The sequence below is a fragment of the Gopherus flavomarginatus genome, chromosome 7, assembly GCF_025201925.1.
Source record: "Gopherus flavomarginatus isolate rGopFla2 chromosome 7, rGopFla2.mat.asm, whole genome shotgun sequence".
Classification (NCBI taxonomy): Eukaryota; Metazoa; Chordata; order Testudines; family Testudinidae; genus Gopherus; species Gopherus flavomarginatus.
In genome coordinates this window covers 103,840,159-103,858,197 of record NC_066623.1, presented here as the reverse complement: position 1 = coordinate 103,858,197, position 18,039 = coordinate 103,840,159, and the positions used below count along the sequence as shown (strand labels likewise).

General features: G+C 45.2%; 2 protein-coding genes across 3 annotated transcripts in view; both read right to left on the bottom strand.

The window, feature by feature from the left end:
• Positions 1 to 13,070, bottom strand: part of MROH7 (maestro heat like repeat family member 7) — a 35,221-nt gene extending 22,151 nt beyond the window's left edge. Inside the window, 4 exon segments of the mRNA XM_050963585.1 lie at positions 872 to 958; positions 1,320 to 1,407; positions 2,255 to 2,659; positions 12,976 to 13,070. Of these exon segments, the coding sequence (XP_050819542.1) occupies positions 872 to 958; positions 1,320 to 1,407; positions 2,255 to 2,511 (432 nt within the window). The 5' untranslated portion in view covers positions 2,512 to 2,659; positions 12,976 to 13,070.
• PARS2 (prolyl-tRNA synthetase 2, mitochondrial) lies at positions 12,584 to 15,087 on the bottom strand. Of its 2 annotated transcripts, none has more exons than XM_050963580.1 (2): positions 14,830 to 15,087; positions 12,584 to 14,258 (listed from the first exon to the last, which is right to left on the bottom strand). In XM_050963580.1, the coding sequence occupies exons 1-2, from the start codon at positions 15,069 to 15,071 to the stop codon at positions 12,803 to 12,805; spliced, it is 1,698 nt and encodes a 565-aa protein (XP_050819537.1). In that variant the 5' UTR covers positions 15,072 to 15,087; the 3' UTR covers positions 12,584 to 12,802. The 2 variants fall into 2 exon arrangements, with proteins under 2 accessions (XP_050819537.1, XP_050819538.1); XM_050963581.1 differs by having other exon boundaries at positions 14,805 to 14,897.
• Between the last annotated feature and the right edge of the window lie 2,952 nt (positions 15,088 to 18,039).

The following is an 18,039-nucleotide window of genomic DNA, read 5'->3' as shown; positions in this document are numbered from 1 at the left end:
TGCTGAGGAATTTACCTCAGGAGATGTAGACCAGAGCCACTCACTGGCTACCTCTAAAGTACTCTGCAAGGCTCATTTATTCCAGTTGGTTTATTCTTGACCATTTTCTGGGCCTCCTCTTGGATTCTGCATTAACTCCCTTGCCCCAGGGTAAGAGATCACTTGAACTGGAAGGTGGCTTGCCCGAAAGTTTGACCTGGTGCCAGGTTGGTTTGCTGCTGCCAGCGTAGCACAGATGGGCTGGTTGGATCTCCTTTGTGACCAGGTAATGCCAGGGCCAGCTCCAGGGTTATTGCCGCCCCAAGCAGCAAAAAGAAAGGAAAAAAAGCCACGATCATGATCTGCAGCTTTACCGCCACTGTTTCAGTCTTCGGCGGCAATTCGGCAGCTGGTCCTTCGCTCTGAGAGGGAGTGAGGGACCTGCTGCCAAATTGCCGCCGAAGACCCGGACATGCCGTCCCTCACTGTTGGCCACCCCAAGCAGCTGTTGCTGGGCTGGTGCCTGGAGCCGGCCTTGGGTAATGCTTAGTGTTCTGACTTCTGTATGATGCTTGCAAGAGAGTCCTTCCAAATTACATACACAAAGACATGCACTGGAACAGTGCTCCTGTGTCAGGAAAACTCATCACCCATGTGTGGCCCTCTATAGCTACTCCTCCCTCTACACTAACCTCTGGTTATTCAGTGACCACCTTTATTCAGATAACATGGAATTTCTTAATAAATATCCACAACTCATTGCTTCTGGAGTGTCTGGGCCTATGCCTGTCTCATCTGTGCTCTCATAAGGCAGGTTAACAGCAGCATTCCTTGAAATTCTAGATATACCTCATCCATCCCGCTCTGTGTCACATGGGCAGATCTTACTCACCACAATCTGCTTGACAACCATAAGTTTCTGGCTGTGAAGGGAATTTGTTTTCTGTCCGGGTCTGCTGACATCCCTGCCAAGTTCCTTCTTGGATCATGGACCCACCCAAGCAAGGAAAGAACATGTGATATTAGTGTGGAAAGTTGATAAACATCAGTCATTAGACACTTCTCCCATCAAAACACCTCCTGAAGATTCACACATTCTCTGTTGTGAGAAAATTATTAAATACACACACCCCTACAGAAGTAAAATCAGACATCAAGCCACTTGGCCCCCGAATGTGTGTGCTGAGTGGATAGAATGAGGTCAGAACCGTAGGCACTTAGAAGCACTGCATAAATGCCTAGCTGGACGGAGTGCATGATAAATGTCATGGAATGGTTGGATTAAAGTGCATAGAAGTGTGAGGGGAGAGGGACACTAGAGACATGGCGCATATTCCTACCAGCTTATTGCAATCATTCAGTGCCACTTTGTCCTCCTTTTCTCCCACATCCTGCCTTATTGTCCCACAAGCTTCACTGGGATTTTCTGAATTTCATAAGAAGGGAGAGGGTAAAATTCTGCAGTAGCTGGTTAAAAGAGGTGCATGGTGGAAAAAAGAATATAGAAATACTGGCTGCCCCTCCCTCCCTCGCATTCAGAGGAGGCTAGTCTTGTATTTAAGACACAGAACTGGCAATCAAGAGATAGGGGTTTAATTCTCAGTTCTGCCATAGACTTTGTGTGTGATCTTGGACAAGTCACTTAACTTGGGTGCAGTGGAGAGAGGTGGCCGTCTGGAAGCCAGTCGCAGCTCCCTGATTCTCAGATGCCTAGTTCTGGTGCAAGATAAAGCTGCAGTGGAATGTGGCTTATGCTGCTGACTTAAAGGCCCTTTGGAAGTGGGTGGAGCCTCATAATGCCATACCACCTCTCCATTCCTTCTTTACCACAGTCCGGTAATGCTTGAAGAAGCATCTCCAGCACAGGAAGTGCACGCAGCAAAAAAAAAGGAACTTGGCAGACAGGAGAATCCAGCCCAGTCTCTCTCAGTATCTCAGTTCCCCATCTGTAAAGTGGAGATGATAACCCTTCCCACTTGAGGGGGGCACTGAGGACTGAGATTGGGATTTTCCCTGGGGGTTAGGAATCCAATTCCCTCTTAAAGCCAATGAGTGTTGAGTGCCTGTGGCACCTTTTAAAATTGGAGCCTGATCAAAGAATGTGTGTGTGATATTCGAAGGCACTGTGGTGTTGGGGCCATACAAGCACCTTGGTAGTTAAGATGCAGTTGGGCCCAGGGCCTCACAATGCCATTTCTTTGGAGATGTTTCTGGTTGGAGGTGCTGCAACATCTAATGTTTATGTGAGAATATTGTATGTATAGGCATCTCCCCTTCCCCAGACACACATCGCTCCTCATCTTCAGAAGTGGCCTGTGCGGTGCAGTGCTCCGGCAGGCCATCATGTAGAGCATTCTTGGTCACCAGTTCCTCCATCCTCAGAGGGCGAAGCTGGGTCATCAGGACATCAGCTGACTTCTCACTTCCAGTGACCAAACTCTTGGTACCTTCCTCCCCGTCCTGGGTCATAGGGGTATGTTGTTGGATCCTCAGAGCAATGCCTGACCCCTCACCTCCATGGACTGGATTCATGTTCTCTCGCTCCCATGACTTGCTCAAGAGATACTGTTGGCTCCTGTGGTCTATGCCTGACTTCTCCTCTCAAGCATCAGGCTAAGGTGTCCCAGTGAGCCACCTGCACCTTCTTGTAGGGGAGTGTCCATGTACACATGCAGCTTTCCTGTAACAGAATCAGGAACAGTCGTTTTACCCCAGCTTGTTATGGTAAACTACCAGATGTCACTGCTTTGAATATGCAAATGAAGCAGTAGCGCAATCGATGTCATAACCATGTATTGAATAGGCACTGGTGATGAAGTCAAGACAGCATCTAACAGCCAATCAGTTTCTTGCTTTGGACAATCACTGCCCTCAGCCACCTTACACAGATTACTGTGCAGCCTGCTCTGAAACATGAGAGCCTTGACTTCGCTGAAGTGTAAGTGCCAATGAAATTAATCAAAAGGCTCTTTCGATTCCAATGGGAGTAGGATCAAGTCTTCAGGGAGCTGTCCAGTCCAGCTGGTGTGCCATTCTGCATCACAGCTCATTTCCCGTTCAAACACATTTCACTTCTCAATAATGCTCCTGCTCGTGTGCAATCAGCTGGGTACTGCTGTTTTAAAAACAATACAGTCTGTGTTCTTTGAGTTACACAAAAATAAAATCTTCAACAAATACTCTAGATTAGCTAGGTGTTAGAAGCACACAGAAGTTGCATCGTATATCTAGGCAGTAAATACTATAGGATATGCCCTGTTCTCATTTACACCAGTGTAAATCCAGAGTAACCCCAGTGTCGACAGAAGTCCATGAATTTGGCCCCAGTCCTGCAATTAGATCTGTGAGAAGGGAGTCCCTGTGCAGGTGTGCAGCCCCTTGTGTGAAGCTTGTGTGCATCAGATGAAAGCAGAATTTGGCCCTATTTCTATTTCCCAAGCACGAAAGAAAAAGTTAGTTTTGGGAGAATTTATGGTTAAAATGCTTTCAATTTATTTTGTCCTATCTGTGGCCTAAAGATGCTTCTTTTACCCAACAGGCTAAATAATTTTTTTTAAAGTAAATAAAATGATGCCCAAAGCAAACTAAAAACCATCGTATTCAGCTTTTCCAGTTACTGGTGCTTTAAGGAAAATGCCAGAGTGCTATAAAAGTTATTCTAATTACTATAAGTACAAAAATGTAAACCAGTAAAAATGCTTGTCAATAATATTTAAAAAGAATACATAGCCATCAGAGAGGAGGCTCCTAATTTGACAGTTGGAAAATGCAGGACTATAAAATAGCTCTCTTACTAGACAGCTGGAAAGGGACTTACACAGCTGATGTAAATTAATTTAAAAAAATAAAGATCTTTAACAGAGTTTACACAAGTGTTTTATTCACTTCTGGTTAATTTGATACATCAAGGACTTTACAACTACTCAAACTCTGATTTCCCATGCTCTCTAATGGAAAAGCATATTTTTTTCTATCCTATTCTGTATTATCAAGCTTTGCCTCCAGCTGAGGGTTATTATTAAAACGGCAGTCTCAACGAGTGGGATGCAGTACTGTTTATTCAGTGGAGATGGTGAAACCATTACAGGTCTTTCTACGCACTGCTACAGATAGTATACATATTCTTATTCAGTATTTATGTAGCCATCTATGGCATTAGAATTACCATAATCACTGGAGTTTTCAACCCTAGACTGAGGTTGTCATGCAGAAGCTTTTAGGGCCAGAAGCTTAGCTTGTATAAATTGGTGAAACTCCACTGATGGAGTTATGCTGATTTACACCAGCTGAGGATCTGGCCCCTAGTGTATAGAAAACTGTTAACGTTTTGAATCCTGCCAAAAGCACCTTTAACATTGGTCTGTCCAACCATGTTTGCAGATCTAAATGAGCCGGAGGAGGGAAATTACCACATCTAATTACTTCTTGTCTGTGCTAGATGTTCACAGCTGTCAGGTAGATTCAACTTCTTTCAGGAGATAACAATGACAGAGGAAAGCATGGACTAAGACTGACAAGGAGAGGTCACTCTAGCACTCACCAGCCGGGGGAGCTGTCACAATAGAGAGGTATGATGGTGTATTTGTCATGGAAACAAATTTATTTTCCCCTAAACGTGAGATTTAATGGCGTGAGGTTGTCTGATTAAAATATAATTATGCAAACCATTGTTGCTACCACTGCTATATAATTGCAGCAAATCTCATACAAAATATAACTTATGGCCAGAAAGGGTTAAGCAGCTTGCAGGTTGAAGAGCCCACTTTAAAGTCATGTTGGAAAGGTATTTGAATGGTAATTAAGACCATTCATGGCAAATAGGCTAGAACTTTGAAATGCAAACTTATGTTGTTAGAAGTTAGAGGTAGTATTGATTGTGTACATCTTTGGTGCTAGCCATGTAAACAGACTGTCTGTCACTATAACTATTAATTAACTATTAATTCAGAGATCAAAAGAACATCCCAGCATTTAAATGAATTGTAAACATGGGATCTCTCTGTATTCATCTCTCTTTGAAATATATAGCAGAATATTGGTGAATGTTGGAGGAACATGCAATTGTTTTATGTTAATTCACATAGCTAAGTACCAGTAATGGATCCACTTCAAAGACGCCCTGATTACCTATTGTTCCCCAGGGACTCAGCAATCTGTCAAAGAAGACCTGAAATTGTATAAAAGATCCTGGGGCCCTGGTCCTTTTAATCTCAGATCTGCTTAAGCTTCATCAGGGGACGTTTGAGTCTCAAGATGAGATCCCAGTTCAGCTGGTCCACCCTGGATATGATATTGGACATTGGACTATAACCTATGAACTAAATTCTAAAATAACTCTTTGCAACTACAAAGCTCACCATCTCTACTATGTATCTGAACCTCAAGAATTAAATTCATGTCTGTATGTATATTGATCTTTTAACTATACTTGCTCTCTTTTTTAATAAATTGTAGTTTAGTTAATAATAATTGGTTGTAGTGTGTATTTGGGTAAGTGCCGGAATATTCATTAATCTGGGAGGTAATGTGTCCGATTCTGTGGGATTGGTAGAACCTTTTCTTTTATATGAGGAAATAAGATTTTCAGAAATCTTCATCATATTTGACTTGGTTACCTGGATGGAGAACTAAGGCTGGATTACTTCAAGGGAATTGTGTTGTTGGCTTCTGGGAAATTAGTGAGGTAATAAAGAAGCTGTTTTATATTGGCTTGGTAAAGCTATCTTGGAATATCCACTGTCTGCCCCATTCTTTTCAGTTCACCCGGAGTGACCTCAGTTGGCCCACACTGCGACCCCAGTCGCAAATGGATTTTCCTGATATTGAGTTTGGAACAAATCCTGCCCTTGGTGTGTAAGCCCATGATTGCAGAGCAGTAGAACTGCCCCGTGGCAGTCCACATTCTCCTGGCATTATAGAGCCATACTCCATGGAGACTCCCTCAGCGCCAGAGAATGGGGAATCACTAAGGCTGGGGCCAGAAGAGAGGTAAGACTAGTGGGTCTGCAAACATATGGCCATGTAGCTGGTCTGTCAAAATGGAAAGCATAGCCTAAGTCCTCTTTGGAGCTTAGCAAGCTACACGGAACGAAGCTGCTGGTAGGGAAGGAGAGAAAGGCAGGGAAAGGGGAAATTAGACCTTTGAAAAAAACCATGAAAACTGACTCAAGGATAAAAGGCTTAGATGGGAAAGGATTCAGTGAAAAACTGCCAGGACCCTGCTTCTTGCCTAGTGACTGATTTTGTTTGGTCAGCTATGTAACACTTTTCTTGATTGACATGTCTCAGTAACTTTTCGAGTATAAGAGGGGAACTGTGGGTTTGGGTCAAGCAGATCGCTTCATGGATACATCAAGATCTCCAGCCATAGGTGGAAGATTGGCCACTGGAAACCTGTGTCTGAGTCACCTGAATACTGCTCCAAACTCCTGTCATAAACAGATTGTTAAGGGTTAATGTCTCTTGTACCTGTAAAGGGTTACAAGCAGGGAACGGGACACCTGACCAGAAGACCAATCTGAAGACAAGATACTTTTAAATTTGGGCGGAGGGAAGCTTGTGTGTGTGTTCTTTGTCCGTTGTGGGTTCTTCTCTTGGAGGGTCTGAGAGAGACCAGATATTACTACAGGCTCTCTAAGTTTCTTTTCTAATAGCAAGTAAAAACAGGCGGTTTAGATTTTTTGATTGTTTTACTCTATTTACAATTGTGGATCTGGCTGGTTAACTTTTGTATGTGTAGTTGCTGGGAATATTTTGATTTGTATTGGTACTGGGGGGAAAGTCTCTTTCTGGTGTCTGTAAGCTATAGAACCCTGTAATATTTACATCTTGAAGTTACTGAGATAATTCCTTACTTTTCCTTTCTTTTATTAAAAGATTTCTTTTTAGAGAACCTGATTGATTTTGTTTTGTTTCCCTTGTTTTAGTCCAGGGGATTGGGATTACTCACCAGGATGGGTGGGGGGGAGACAGGAGGAGGAGAGATAGAATCTCTCTTTGTTTTCCTTGAATCTGTTTGCCTCTTTGTGGAAGGGAAGGGAGATGCTTCTCTGTATGGTGATTTAAGAGGTTGGATCAGTATCTCTCAGGATAGCCCAGGGAGGGAAATTCTGGGAAGGGGAAAGGTGGGGGAATGGTTTATTTCTCCTTGTTTTAAGAACCCAAGGGATCTGGGTTCTTGGGGTCCCCAGGGAAGGTTGGGGAGGTCAGAGTGCCCCAAAACACTATATTTTTGGGTGGTGGCAGGGCTATCAGATCTAAGCTGGTAATTAAGCTTAGAGGATTCAGGTGCTAGTATCTCATTTTCTGAACTCTAAGGTTCAGATCTGAGAAGGAATGCTATGACAACTCCTAAGGGGTAATTATCAGTTTGGGATGCTCTATAACCTATTGTGTTTGTGTGTGCTAGAGACTAAACAAAGCCGTGACTTTGAGTAAAGGTATTCCAGTGGAAATGGTGGAGAGTAATAAAGTGCTGGCTTTAAGTGAACACATGGTTTTGACTCATCTGTGCTAGCCATATAGCAGACAGAAGTGCTGTCTCCCTTGGTTTGTCCTGATATCACCTTGCATAGATTAAAGTTACTGAGAGTTTTGGGTTTGGGAAACCCCGAGTAACACCTGAGCAGCACAAATGGGCCAGAATAGAGCTGAGGATGTGCCTCTAACAGTGGGGAGATGCCTCTGCACATCTTTTACGTGCCAACTTATGAGCCACACCAGCTATCCAGCTCTTGCTGTGTATTCCTAGAGCTCAGGCACCAGCTGTGGGCTAGCCCTGCATTTGAGATTCACATCCGTGGCTTCCCTCCCTACTCTAGAATCCTTCCAATCAGAATTGCAGCAAGTGGCCCTGATAGCCAAGCTGTGACGATCCACAGGTCTTTGCATTCCTGGTGCCTGCTAGTAACTAGCGAGCTGAATGGCTAATGGAACCCGAACCTTACCAAAGGCACAACCCAAAGGTCTCCTGACTGGAGGAGTACCTGACCTCACTGACCGGTCCAGCTGAACTATTCAAGCCAGAAGGAGGCACAGGAAGTTATCTGTGCAACTGGATGAATTCCTGGCTTACTTCAATTTTGGACTTTGCCTTCCTGCCTCATTCCTGTGCACTGCTCTCTTGCCTTGTTCCTGATCCCTGCCCCGGTCTCTAACTCTTGTTCCAGCTCTGACCCTTGGCTTGACTCCTGATTCTGATCACTAAGTCTGACTGGCCAAGCCCCTGATCATTACACAAGGGGGACAGGCTCACCACATTACAACACATTTGGAGGATTCATGAAACATTGTAGCACGTGTGTAAGATATGTCTGCTATTTCTCCAAATGGCCCTAAGTTCCTCTGCAGAAGTTACCAGTGACCGTGCAGAAAGATTTAACTTTCCTTGGACCTCATCATGAGCGACAGTGGAGTGCTAGGTGCCCAGCATCCTCCATTCACACTGAGAATCCTCTATTTATTCAGCAGTTGCAAGCTGGACATTTGACATTTATCAGATTAGATGCTCTGTGCATTCATAGGTAATTTTTGGGCAGGGAAAGGTAAATTCTAAGTTGTTAATATACTGAATCCACTGAGCTATCCCAGTATACTGAATGTCTCTCTTACACTGCTTGCTTGAATCACTCAGCCTATCAATCACTTTAAATCATACTTCTCCCAATGCCAGTCCCACAAATTCCACTCTGGGTAATTGCATGCCTATGATGGAGCTTTTTATGAACTAAGTGAATTCATAAACTATGAATAAGAAAATCCTTACTCTTAAAAGAAAGCCAGTGACACTAAGCAGAATTTCTACTTCTTTATATCCTTCCTTACAGCAGGGTGGGATATAAGGATACTAAAAGTTTTGCAACCCTCATATGATATTTTGAATTAGACTCACACTGCTAAAATCTCTCTCTCATGTGTAGCCAAAGACTCAAAAAGTAATAGCAATTTTTAAAAAATACATCAGAAGCAGGAAGCCTGCTAAACAATGAGTGGGGCCACTGGACAATCGAGATGATAAAGGAGCAGTCAAGGCATATAAGGCTATTGTGGAGACACTAAATTAATTCTTTGCATCCGTCTTCATGGCTGAAGATGTGAGGGACATTCCCAAACTTAAGCCATTCTTTTTAGGTGACAAATTTGAGGAACTGTTCCAGATTGAGGTGTCATTAGAGATTTTGGAGCAAACTGATAAATTAAACAGCAATAAGTCACCAGGACCAGATGGTATTCACTCAAGAGTTCTGTGGAATTCAAATGTGAAATTGCAGAAATACTAACTGTACTCTGTAACCCTATCATTTAAATATGCTTCTGTACCAGGTGACTGGAGGATAGCTAATGTGATGCCAATTTTTAAAAAGAGCTCCAGAGGTGATTGTGGCAATTACAGGCTGGTAAACCTAACTTCGGTACCGGGCAAACTAGCTGAAACTATAGTAAAGAACAGAATTATCAGACACATAGATGAACATGATTTGCGGGGGAAGAGTCAACATGATTTTTGTAAAGAGAAATCATACCTCTCTCTCTGAGGGGGTCAACAAGCATGTGGACAAGGGGGACCAGTGGATACAGTGTACTTAGATTTTCAGAAAGCCTTTGACAAGGTCCCTCACCAAAGGCTCTTAAGCAAAGAAAGCTGTCATGGGGTAAGAAGGAAGATCCTCTCCTGGATTGATAACAGGTTAATAGATAGGAAACAAAGGGTCGAAATAAATTATCAGTTTTCAAAATGGAGAGAGGTAAATAGTGATGTCCCCAAGGGGTCTGAACTGGAACCATCCTATTCAACATATTCATAAATAATCTGAAGAAAGGGATAAACAGTGAGGTGGCAAAATTTGCAGATGATACAAAACTACTCAAGATAGTAAGTCCAAAGCAGACTGCAAAGCATTACAAAGGGATCAAACAAAACTGGGTGACTGGGCAACAAAATGGCAGATGAAATTCAATGTCGATAAATGCAAAGTAATGCACATTGGAAAACATTATCCCAACTATACATATAAAATGATGGAGTCTAAATTAGCTGTTACCACTCAAAGAAGAGACCTTGGAGACATTGTGGATAGTTCTCTGAAAACATCCACTCAATGTGCAGCGGCAGTAAAAAAAAAGAGAACAGAATGTTGAGTATCATTAAGAAAGGGATAGATAATAAGACAGAAAACATAGTATTGCCGCTATATAAATCTATGGTATGCCCACAACTTGAATACTGCATGCAGATGTGGTAGCCCCATCTCAAAAAAGATGTATTTGAATTGGGAAAGATACAGTAAAGGGCAACAAAAATGATTAGGGGCATGGAACGGCTTCCACATGAGGAGAGATTAATAAGACTGGGACTTCTCAGCTTGGAAAGATGACTAAGGGTGAGGAATATGATGGAGGTCTATAAAATCATGACTGGTGTGGAGAAAGTAAATAAGGAAGTGTTATTTACTCCTTCTCATAACACAAGCAGTAGGGGTCACCAAATGAAATTAATAGGCAGCAGGTTTAAAACAAACAAAAGGAAGTATTTCTTCACACAATGCACAGTCAACCTGTGGAACTACTTGCCAGAGGATGTTGTGAAGGCCAAGACTATAACAGGGCTCAAAAAAGAACTAGATCAATTCAGGAATAGGTCCAACAAGGCTATTAGCCAGGATGGGCAGGGATGGTGTCCCTAGCCTCTGTTTGCCAAAAGCAGGGATGGGCACCAGGGGATGGATCACTTGATGATTATGTGTTCTGTTCATTCCCTCTGAAGCACCTGGTATTGGCCACTGCTGGAAGACAGGATATTGGGCTAGATGGACCTTTGGTCTAAGCCAGTACGGTTGTTCTTTTCCCAATGGCCAGATCTTGCACACAAGAGCAGGTAGATCGACTGTAACACCAACATATTTAGACTGTTTTGTGAATGTCTGACCAAGGCACTGAAAGGGACTGTCCTTTTCCAAGTTACAGCACTGCCTGAAGCATTAAGGTCTGATGCTATCTGAAATTTTTCAGAATTCCTTCATGTTGTTTTTGCAATAATTTCATAAGTTCAAATCACCAGAGTTTAAACTGCCTGGTTTAATATTTTTTTGGATGGCAGCTGAGGGAAGCTAGGGAAAGAATATGGTAGTATTTAAGGTCAAGTTCCTGAAATTGGATTCTTGCAGTAGGACTTTTGCAGAACCCTACTGAACCAGGGGTTGGGGACCCCTACCCACAGGAACCCTAACCCTTGGGCGGGGAGCCTTACCCACAGGAACCCTATCCATGGACAGCAGGTATAATAGGTCAGGGGAGCATCTGGGGCCACTGGACCCCTGGCTGGGGGTTTGGCAGGGGAAGTTTTTACTTTATTATGCCCCATGCAGGTTCCAAGGCAGCTTAGGCAACTGTATGTGCTATTCAGCTTCCAGGGCTCATCAGTAATCTCCCTGGACTCCTGAGAGATTACTGAGGAACCAAGGAAGCTGAATAGCAAATACCTCCTCCCCAGCTGCCCTGGAACCTGCATGGGGCATATCAAAACCTTCTTCGAGAGCTTTTCCCCAGGGCAACTTGGGGTCTGGGGAGGGGTGGCACGGCACAGCTGTGGCTGGCCCGGGGCTTCTCTGAGCAGGTGGGGGGACTCAGGGTATCTCTGGGCAGATAGGAGGTGGGGGGAGATCTAGGCTGTGGCTGGTCTGGGTCTCCTCTGGATATTTGAGGAGTGGGGCTCCAGCTGGCTCATAGCTCCAGACAGCTCATAGTTCTGGCCAAGGATGCACGGCGTTTAGGCTGCCGGCCAGCCTGGGGCTCCTCTGGTCGAGGGTGGGGAGTGGGGCAGGGGGTCTCAGGGCTCCGGCTACAGAGGGAGGATGCAAGAGAAAGGTGTGTAGCCAGGGGTTAGCACCGCACACTGTCCATGACCCCATCGCTAACTACACATGATCTACCCTTTGGAACCCTAAACTTAGGATGGGGATCCCAAACCATAGGAACCCTAATGGTAGGGCGAGGAGCCCTGACTGGGATGATTTAGTTGGGAATTGGTCCTGCTTTGAGCAGGGGGTTGGACTAGATGACCTTCTGAGATACCTTCCAACCCTGATATTCTATGATTCTAAGAGAAAGACTATGAACACTATTTTTCTGGGTTAGGTATTGGTAAAACTTAATTAAATCTGTATTCCTATTAACCTTCAGAGTTAGCATTTGGACTCAAATTAAAGGGAGAAGACAGTCAACTAGAAAAAAGACAAACATCTGTCTCAAGTTTTGCTTTGAAAACCTATTACTGTTAAACAAGATGTGAGAATGCAACACCTGAAAGAGATCAGAGAAGAATCTCCTCCTCTCCCCTTTGTACATTTGACAAATCTGTGTCTAGTTAGTTTCACTGTGGCCCTTGTACAGACTGCTAGGGTCTGAGCCTGCATTTCCACTCAAGCACAGCACTACTTCTGTGAATAGAAGTAAGCACATGTAAGTCTTGACAGGATCAAAGCCATGGCTGGTTTCCCCCTTTGTGTGGATCCTTTACACAGCAATAGGGGAGAGAAAAAACATAAAAGGAACAGGGAAATATGATTGTGAAGCCACAGAAGTTAGCAGGGAGACTCAGACACAGGTGAAGGATCTGAAAGTACTTTTAAACTCATGTTTTGAAACCAATTAGACTTCAAGCCACATATGTGCCATTAATACAAACAAGCCTCAGTTCCTAGCAACACGTGAAGTCATGTGCAGTTTCCACTCACACAAGAGTAATCTTTCACCTGTAACTGTAATCCTTAAAGAGAGATTTAGATATGGGTAAAACACCAAGGACCACAGACCAAAGACTGGAAAATTATGGAACTTGCACTTTACTTAGCAAATCAATTACTCCTTCTTTAGTAAGGAACATGATCTCCCCAGTGTTTTGATTCCAAACTTCAAACTCGGGGGGATTATCAAAAACTTTCTTCCCAGCTATTATAACATATGGGTAACCAAGTCTGTTAGCATCTTTTAATCTTTTACCAATGGTCAAGTGAGTCCTGTCATCCAGCACAGCTTCCCCTTTAATCTGAGGCACGGCTTCAACAATACTGTCATATAAATTATCCATTAACATCACACCCATCTCTTCCCTGCTGCCTTTCTTGGGGGGAATGAGGCAGACCTGGTAAGGTGCAATGAGGGTTGGCCAACGGATGCTGTCTTCTGTTGAAAGCACCTCGACAGAAGCAGCCAGAATCCGAGTTATGCCCAAGCCATAGCAACCCATTTCTGCTAGGACTGGTTTGTTTTGGGCAGTGTGGAAGCTGACATTAAAAACAGAAGAGTACTTGGTGCCCAGATAAAATGTATGCCCAACTTCGATCCCTTTGGTCTCAGACAGTTTTCCTTTGCAAACTGGGCAGTCTGTCTGGTCAGGATTTATTGTTTCCACGTTGGCTGAAAAACTACAGTTGGAGCAGATCATCAGCCTGTCCTCTCCAATGCTTGCGGGGAGCTGGAATTCGTGCGACATGCTCCCCCCAATGCTGCCCGTGTCTGCCTGCACTTTGACAAAGCGGAACCCCAAGCTGTTAAACACGTTGCAGTAGGCCTCACACACCAGGCTGTAGGTCCGGTGAGCAGCTTCCTCACAGGTGTCAAACGTGTACATGTCCTTCATGTAGAATTCCCTGCTGCGCAGCAAGCCAAAACGGGGCTTGGGCTCATCTCGAAACTTCCGTGTTATCTGATACAGCAGGAGTGGCAGCTGCTTGTAGGACAAGTTCGCTTGGGAAGCAATCAGGTCTGCAATGGTCTCTTCATGAGTTGGCCCTAGACAGTACTCTTTGCTGTGCCTGTCTGCCAGTCGGAAGAGCTCTTTGCCCATTAAATCCCACCGCCCACTGGTTCTCCAGAGCTCTGCAGAACTTAAACTGGGCATATTTAGCTTCTGCCCCCCAATAGCCTGCATTTCTTGGTCTATCACCTTGACAAGCTTCTCCATTGCTCGAACAGTGTAAGGCATGTAGTAGTAGCAGCCGGGGCTAGAGGGGTGGATTAACCCTGCTTGTATCATCAGCCTCTGACTCTTACATGTCAGATCATCAGGTTTACTCTCCAGCCCAGCCACATTGTCCTCTCGAAGATTCAGAGGCTGAAAGAGCTGAGACAGCACCAGACGCTTTGCCCTGTGAGGGGGACCATGGTGGCATCTATAACGATACTGCCTCTGGAGGGCACGGGTTGTCAGACCAGGAAGCAATTCCTTCCATGGTCTTAGCAGCCATTCCATCCCCAGGGCCATGGAGGAGCCTCTGCCAAACCTGCAGTGGGACAGAGTGCATTAGCATAGCGATGTGAACATCAATTATTTTAGCTCAGGAACATCCCCAGTGAGGGCCACCTTCCACTGACATAAGCGAGGGGCAGGCGGCAGCCAACTTCGTGGAGGTGCGGCCCGCGCCCTGGCGCGCCACGCCCCATCCTGACCCAACTGGCCAAGGTTGCACAGATAAGAGACCCCCCCCCCACCCCCGGTGTTTGCCATAAAATGGAGCATCGCCTGCTGTGACCGGGCACCGCCCCAGCCCCCCCGAGCGGCGCGTCCCAGGCGGGGCCCCGCGGGCTCGGAGCAGCGCGCTCCCTGCGCGGCTCAGGCCGCGGGTGTCTAAGCGGGGCAGGGCGCGGCAGGCCGGCCCCTCAGGCGCTGGGGCCGGGCGAGTCTGCAGCGGGAGCGGGGGCTGCGGGCCGAGCTCCACCCCCGCCTCTGCACAACAGGCCCGGGAAGGGTGGTGGTTCCCGGGGCAACGGCCTTGGAGCTGCCGGCTGGGCCCCGGCACAGCCTCCCCTCAAACCCAGCCCGGGGCTGCCTCCGCCCGCGAGCAGCCGCCTCACCCCGTCCCTCCGCCGCGGCCGAAGTGCCCGCCAGCGGCCATGCGATGTGCGCATGCGCCAAAAGACCCGTCCCGGAGGCTGGGTCTAGCTAGCCAATCAGAAAGAAAGTTCCGTGGCACACGTGATACCCCCAGAGCCCGAAACGGCTCCGTTCGGAGGATATGCCGGAAGATGCCGTTCTTCGTGACACCATAGAGAGAGGATGTGTGGAGCAGGGATCTCCTTCCAGTGGAGACTCTCATTCCGCTGGGAGGCTGAGCTCTATGATCAGTGCTTTCACTAGCCGGCTGGAACGCCTTAATTGGGGAGGGAATCGTTAAATATGGAAATTTAGTCGCAAAGTTAATATGGGGTGTGCTGCCAGGGCCGACTGTAAAGTATTTGCAAGGATGTCATTGCTTATGCCCAAATAAGGCTGTTAGTCTCTGTTAAGGTGCAACAAATTGTAGCAATTTAAAGGTTGCACGACTCAGTGCATTCCGTCGCTATTCACGTAGGCAGGCTCTAGCTGCTGCACTGCTCTCAGATCTAGCGGGCAGCATTGCTCAAGGTGGCAATGTTAGCAAAATCTGACATTTTCATGAAAGCACCAGCGCCTGGAGTCATGTGATTATGTAGGAATTGCAGCTTTCATTTTTTAAAAAAGTAACTCACTAGCCCTTGTGGTTGTGAGGAAAAGCTTGAAAATGTGACCCATGTGTAAGCTAGAAGCTCAAAACTCATAAGGCAACAAATAACACCCCCAACATTTATAACTGTTAAAAATATCTTCCCGATTTTGAGGGCCTGACTCGTGATTTTTGAACGCTTCCAGTTGGCTGCACAGGGCAGAATCAGAGCATATTTCAACATGGCAAACTGGCTTCCAGTTATTAACTCCAGATTGAGCAGTAATTTGACACAAAGTGTGTTCTGTGAATGTTGCATGCATGTCAACATTCACAGAATGTTAGTGAAAAGGAAGCATGTGGCATCCTCAGCCCTTATCAAAGAGCCAGATATTGCAGAATTGCCAACATGCAGAAAATGTTGTCAGACACAATGTCTCAAACATGCCAGGTGGGGGCCAGGTCTGAGCATACAGTTGGTGGCCCCTTGGGGACTTCTCAGATTCTTTGCCCCCACCAAAGGACTGGAGAAAGGATTCCACGCTGGAGAGTGGAAACAGCAAGAGGAGTAAGCAAAAGCACCTGTGACCCTTTCTCTATGGACATAGAACAGATTGAAGGAGAGAAATATCCCTCCAGGCTGTAGCCCCTCTGAAAGAGGCCTGGGTAGGTGCAGACACTAGGGGGGGCAGGTGAGTGTCTTCCCAGCCTGTGGCAGTGAGCCTCCCAGCCCAGGCCAACAGACTCAGGCTCAGGCTACAGCACTAAAGTTGGCTGTGAAGATGTTGTAACTCACATTCTGAAGCCTAGGGAGGAGGGTGGACTTCAGCCATGACTTAGAAGCACTTTCTGCACAGCTGTTATTAGTACAAGCCTGAGTCTGTTGACCTGGGCTCAGATGCTTGCTGCTGCAGTACCGTGACAGGCTGTCTCTCCTCTCCCTTCTCACACTCTCAGGGGTGGGGTAAAGGCTGTCAAGCAGCGAGTGCATGGAGCTGCCCTTAGCTGTCAGTCAAGAAAGAGTGGCCAGTAGGTACATTAGTGCAGCAGAATTAATTTCTACAGATATTGCTTTGAAATGAGGCAACATATTCCTAAATAGCTGGTGTGCTGTGACCGCTGCTTCTGAGAGCAATAAGACCTGCCTCACTGTTCCCTTTCGTCCCCCACTCTGTTTGTTGTATCCACCTGTTGTATTTCATCACATACTTAGATCATGAGCCCTTTGCACCACGGACTGTCTTTGTGTTATGTGCAGGTAAACAGCATCAGGCACATTGTGGCCCCGATCTCATTTGGGGCTTGTAGGCATTACCACAGTAACAAACGATAAAGAATAATAATGACTGAAACAATTTCAATAGACAGTAGCAATGTGGAAGAAATGGCAAGTTTGTCCCTTTTTACACTGTCACCGTGTAAATGTCTTTAGTCAATGAAAAATCAATATGCAACCATTTTTATGTACATGTTGCCCGCCCAGTAAATATTGGTAGAGCTGCTGTAAGACTACATGTGATTTGATGCCATTATTCACATATGCCTTACGAAACACATCATCTGTCTCCTCTGTAATATATAATTTGGTTTCCATCTGTCTGTTTTACTGATGAGTCATAAGTTGCTAAACAAATGTTATTACCTTCATTTAATAAATTATGTTGACAGGAAATATAAATATTGTAACAAATCCATGGCCATATAGGATCTTTGTGACTGTCACCGTGCTGTATCTCCCCAACCCTACGGAGCTGCGCATTCCATTTCAATGACCATTTGGATTTTATGGCAATATCTGGGGTAGAACTCACAGCCACTATCACTTGAGCTAAAGGAAAATTACCACCTATAGGTGGCAACAAACAACTAAACAGTTCTGATTTCATCCAGCAGAGAGCAGTGGTTCACATACCTACTTGCTAGTTCATTGTACCGCTACTTGGAAGATTCTAATCCAGGAACCTATCCTTGCAACAAAGCCCAATGCCAACTCTGCCCACATATCTATTCAAGTGACACCATCATAGGACCTAATCACATCAGCCACGCCATCAGGGGCTTATTCACCTACACATCTACCAATGTGATATATGCCATCATGTGCCAACAGTGCCCCTCTGCCATGTACAATGGCCAAACCGGACAGTCTCTATGCAAAAGAATAAATCGGCACAAACTTGACATCAAGAATCATAACATTCAAAAACCAGTAGGAGAACACTTCAACCTCTCTGGCCATTCAGTAACAGATTTAAACGTGGCAATTTTGCAACAGAAAAGCTTTAAAAACAGACTCCAACGAGAAACTGCTGAGCTTGAATTAATATGCAAACTAGATACTATCAATTTAGGTTTAAATAAAGACTGGGAATGGCTGAGCCATCATACACATTGAATCTATTTCCCCATGTTAAGTATCCTCACACCTTCTTGTCAAACTGCCTTAACTGGGCTATCTTGATTATCACTACAAAAGTTCTTTTCTCCTGCTGACAATAGCTCATCTTAATTACTTAGCCACTTAGAGTCGGTAGGGGAACTCCCACCTTTTCATGTTCTCTGTATGTATATATATCTCCTCACTATATGTTCCATTCTGTGC

Excerpts from the sequence above, each read along its gene's own strand:
- PARS2 (XM_050963580.1), bottom strand. The coding sequence starts at position 15,071 with ATGAGAGTCTCCACTGGAAGGAGATCCCTGCTCCACACATCCTCTCTC. Across the intron at positions 14,259-14,829 it reads GGCCGCGGCGGAGGGACGGG|GTTTGGCAGAGGCTCCTCCA; the intron begins GTGAGGCGGCTG and ends GTCCCACTGCAG.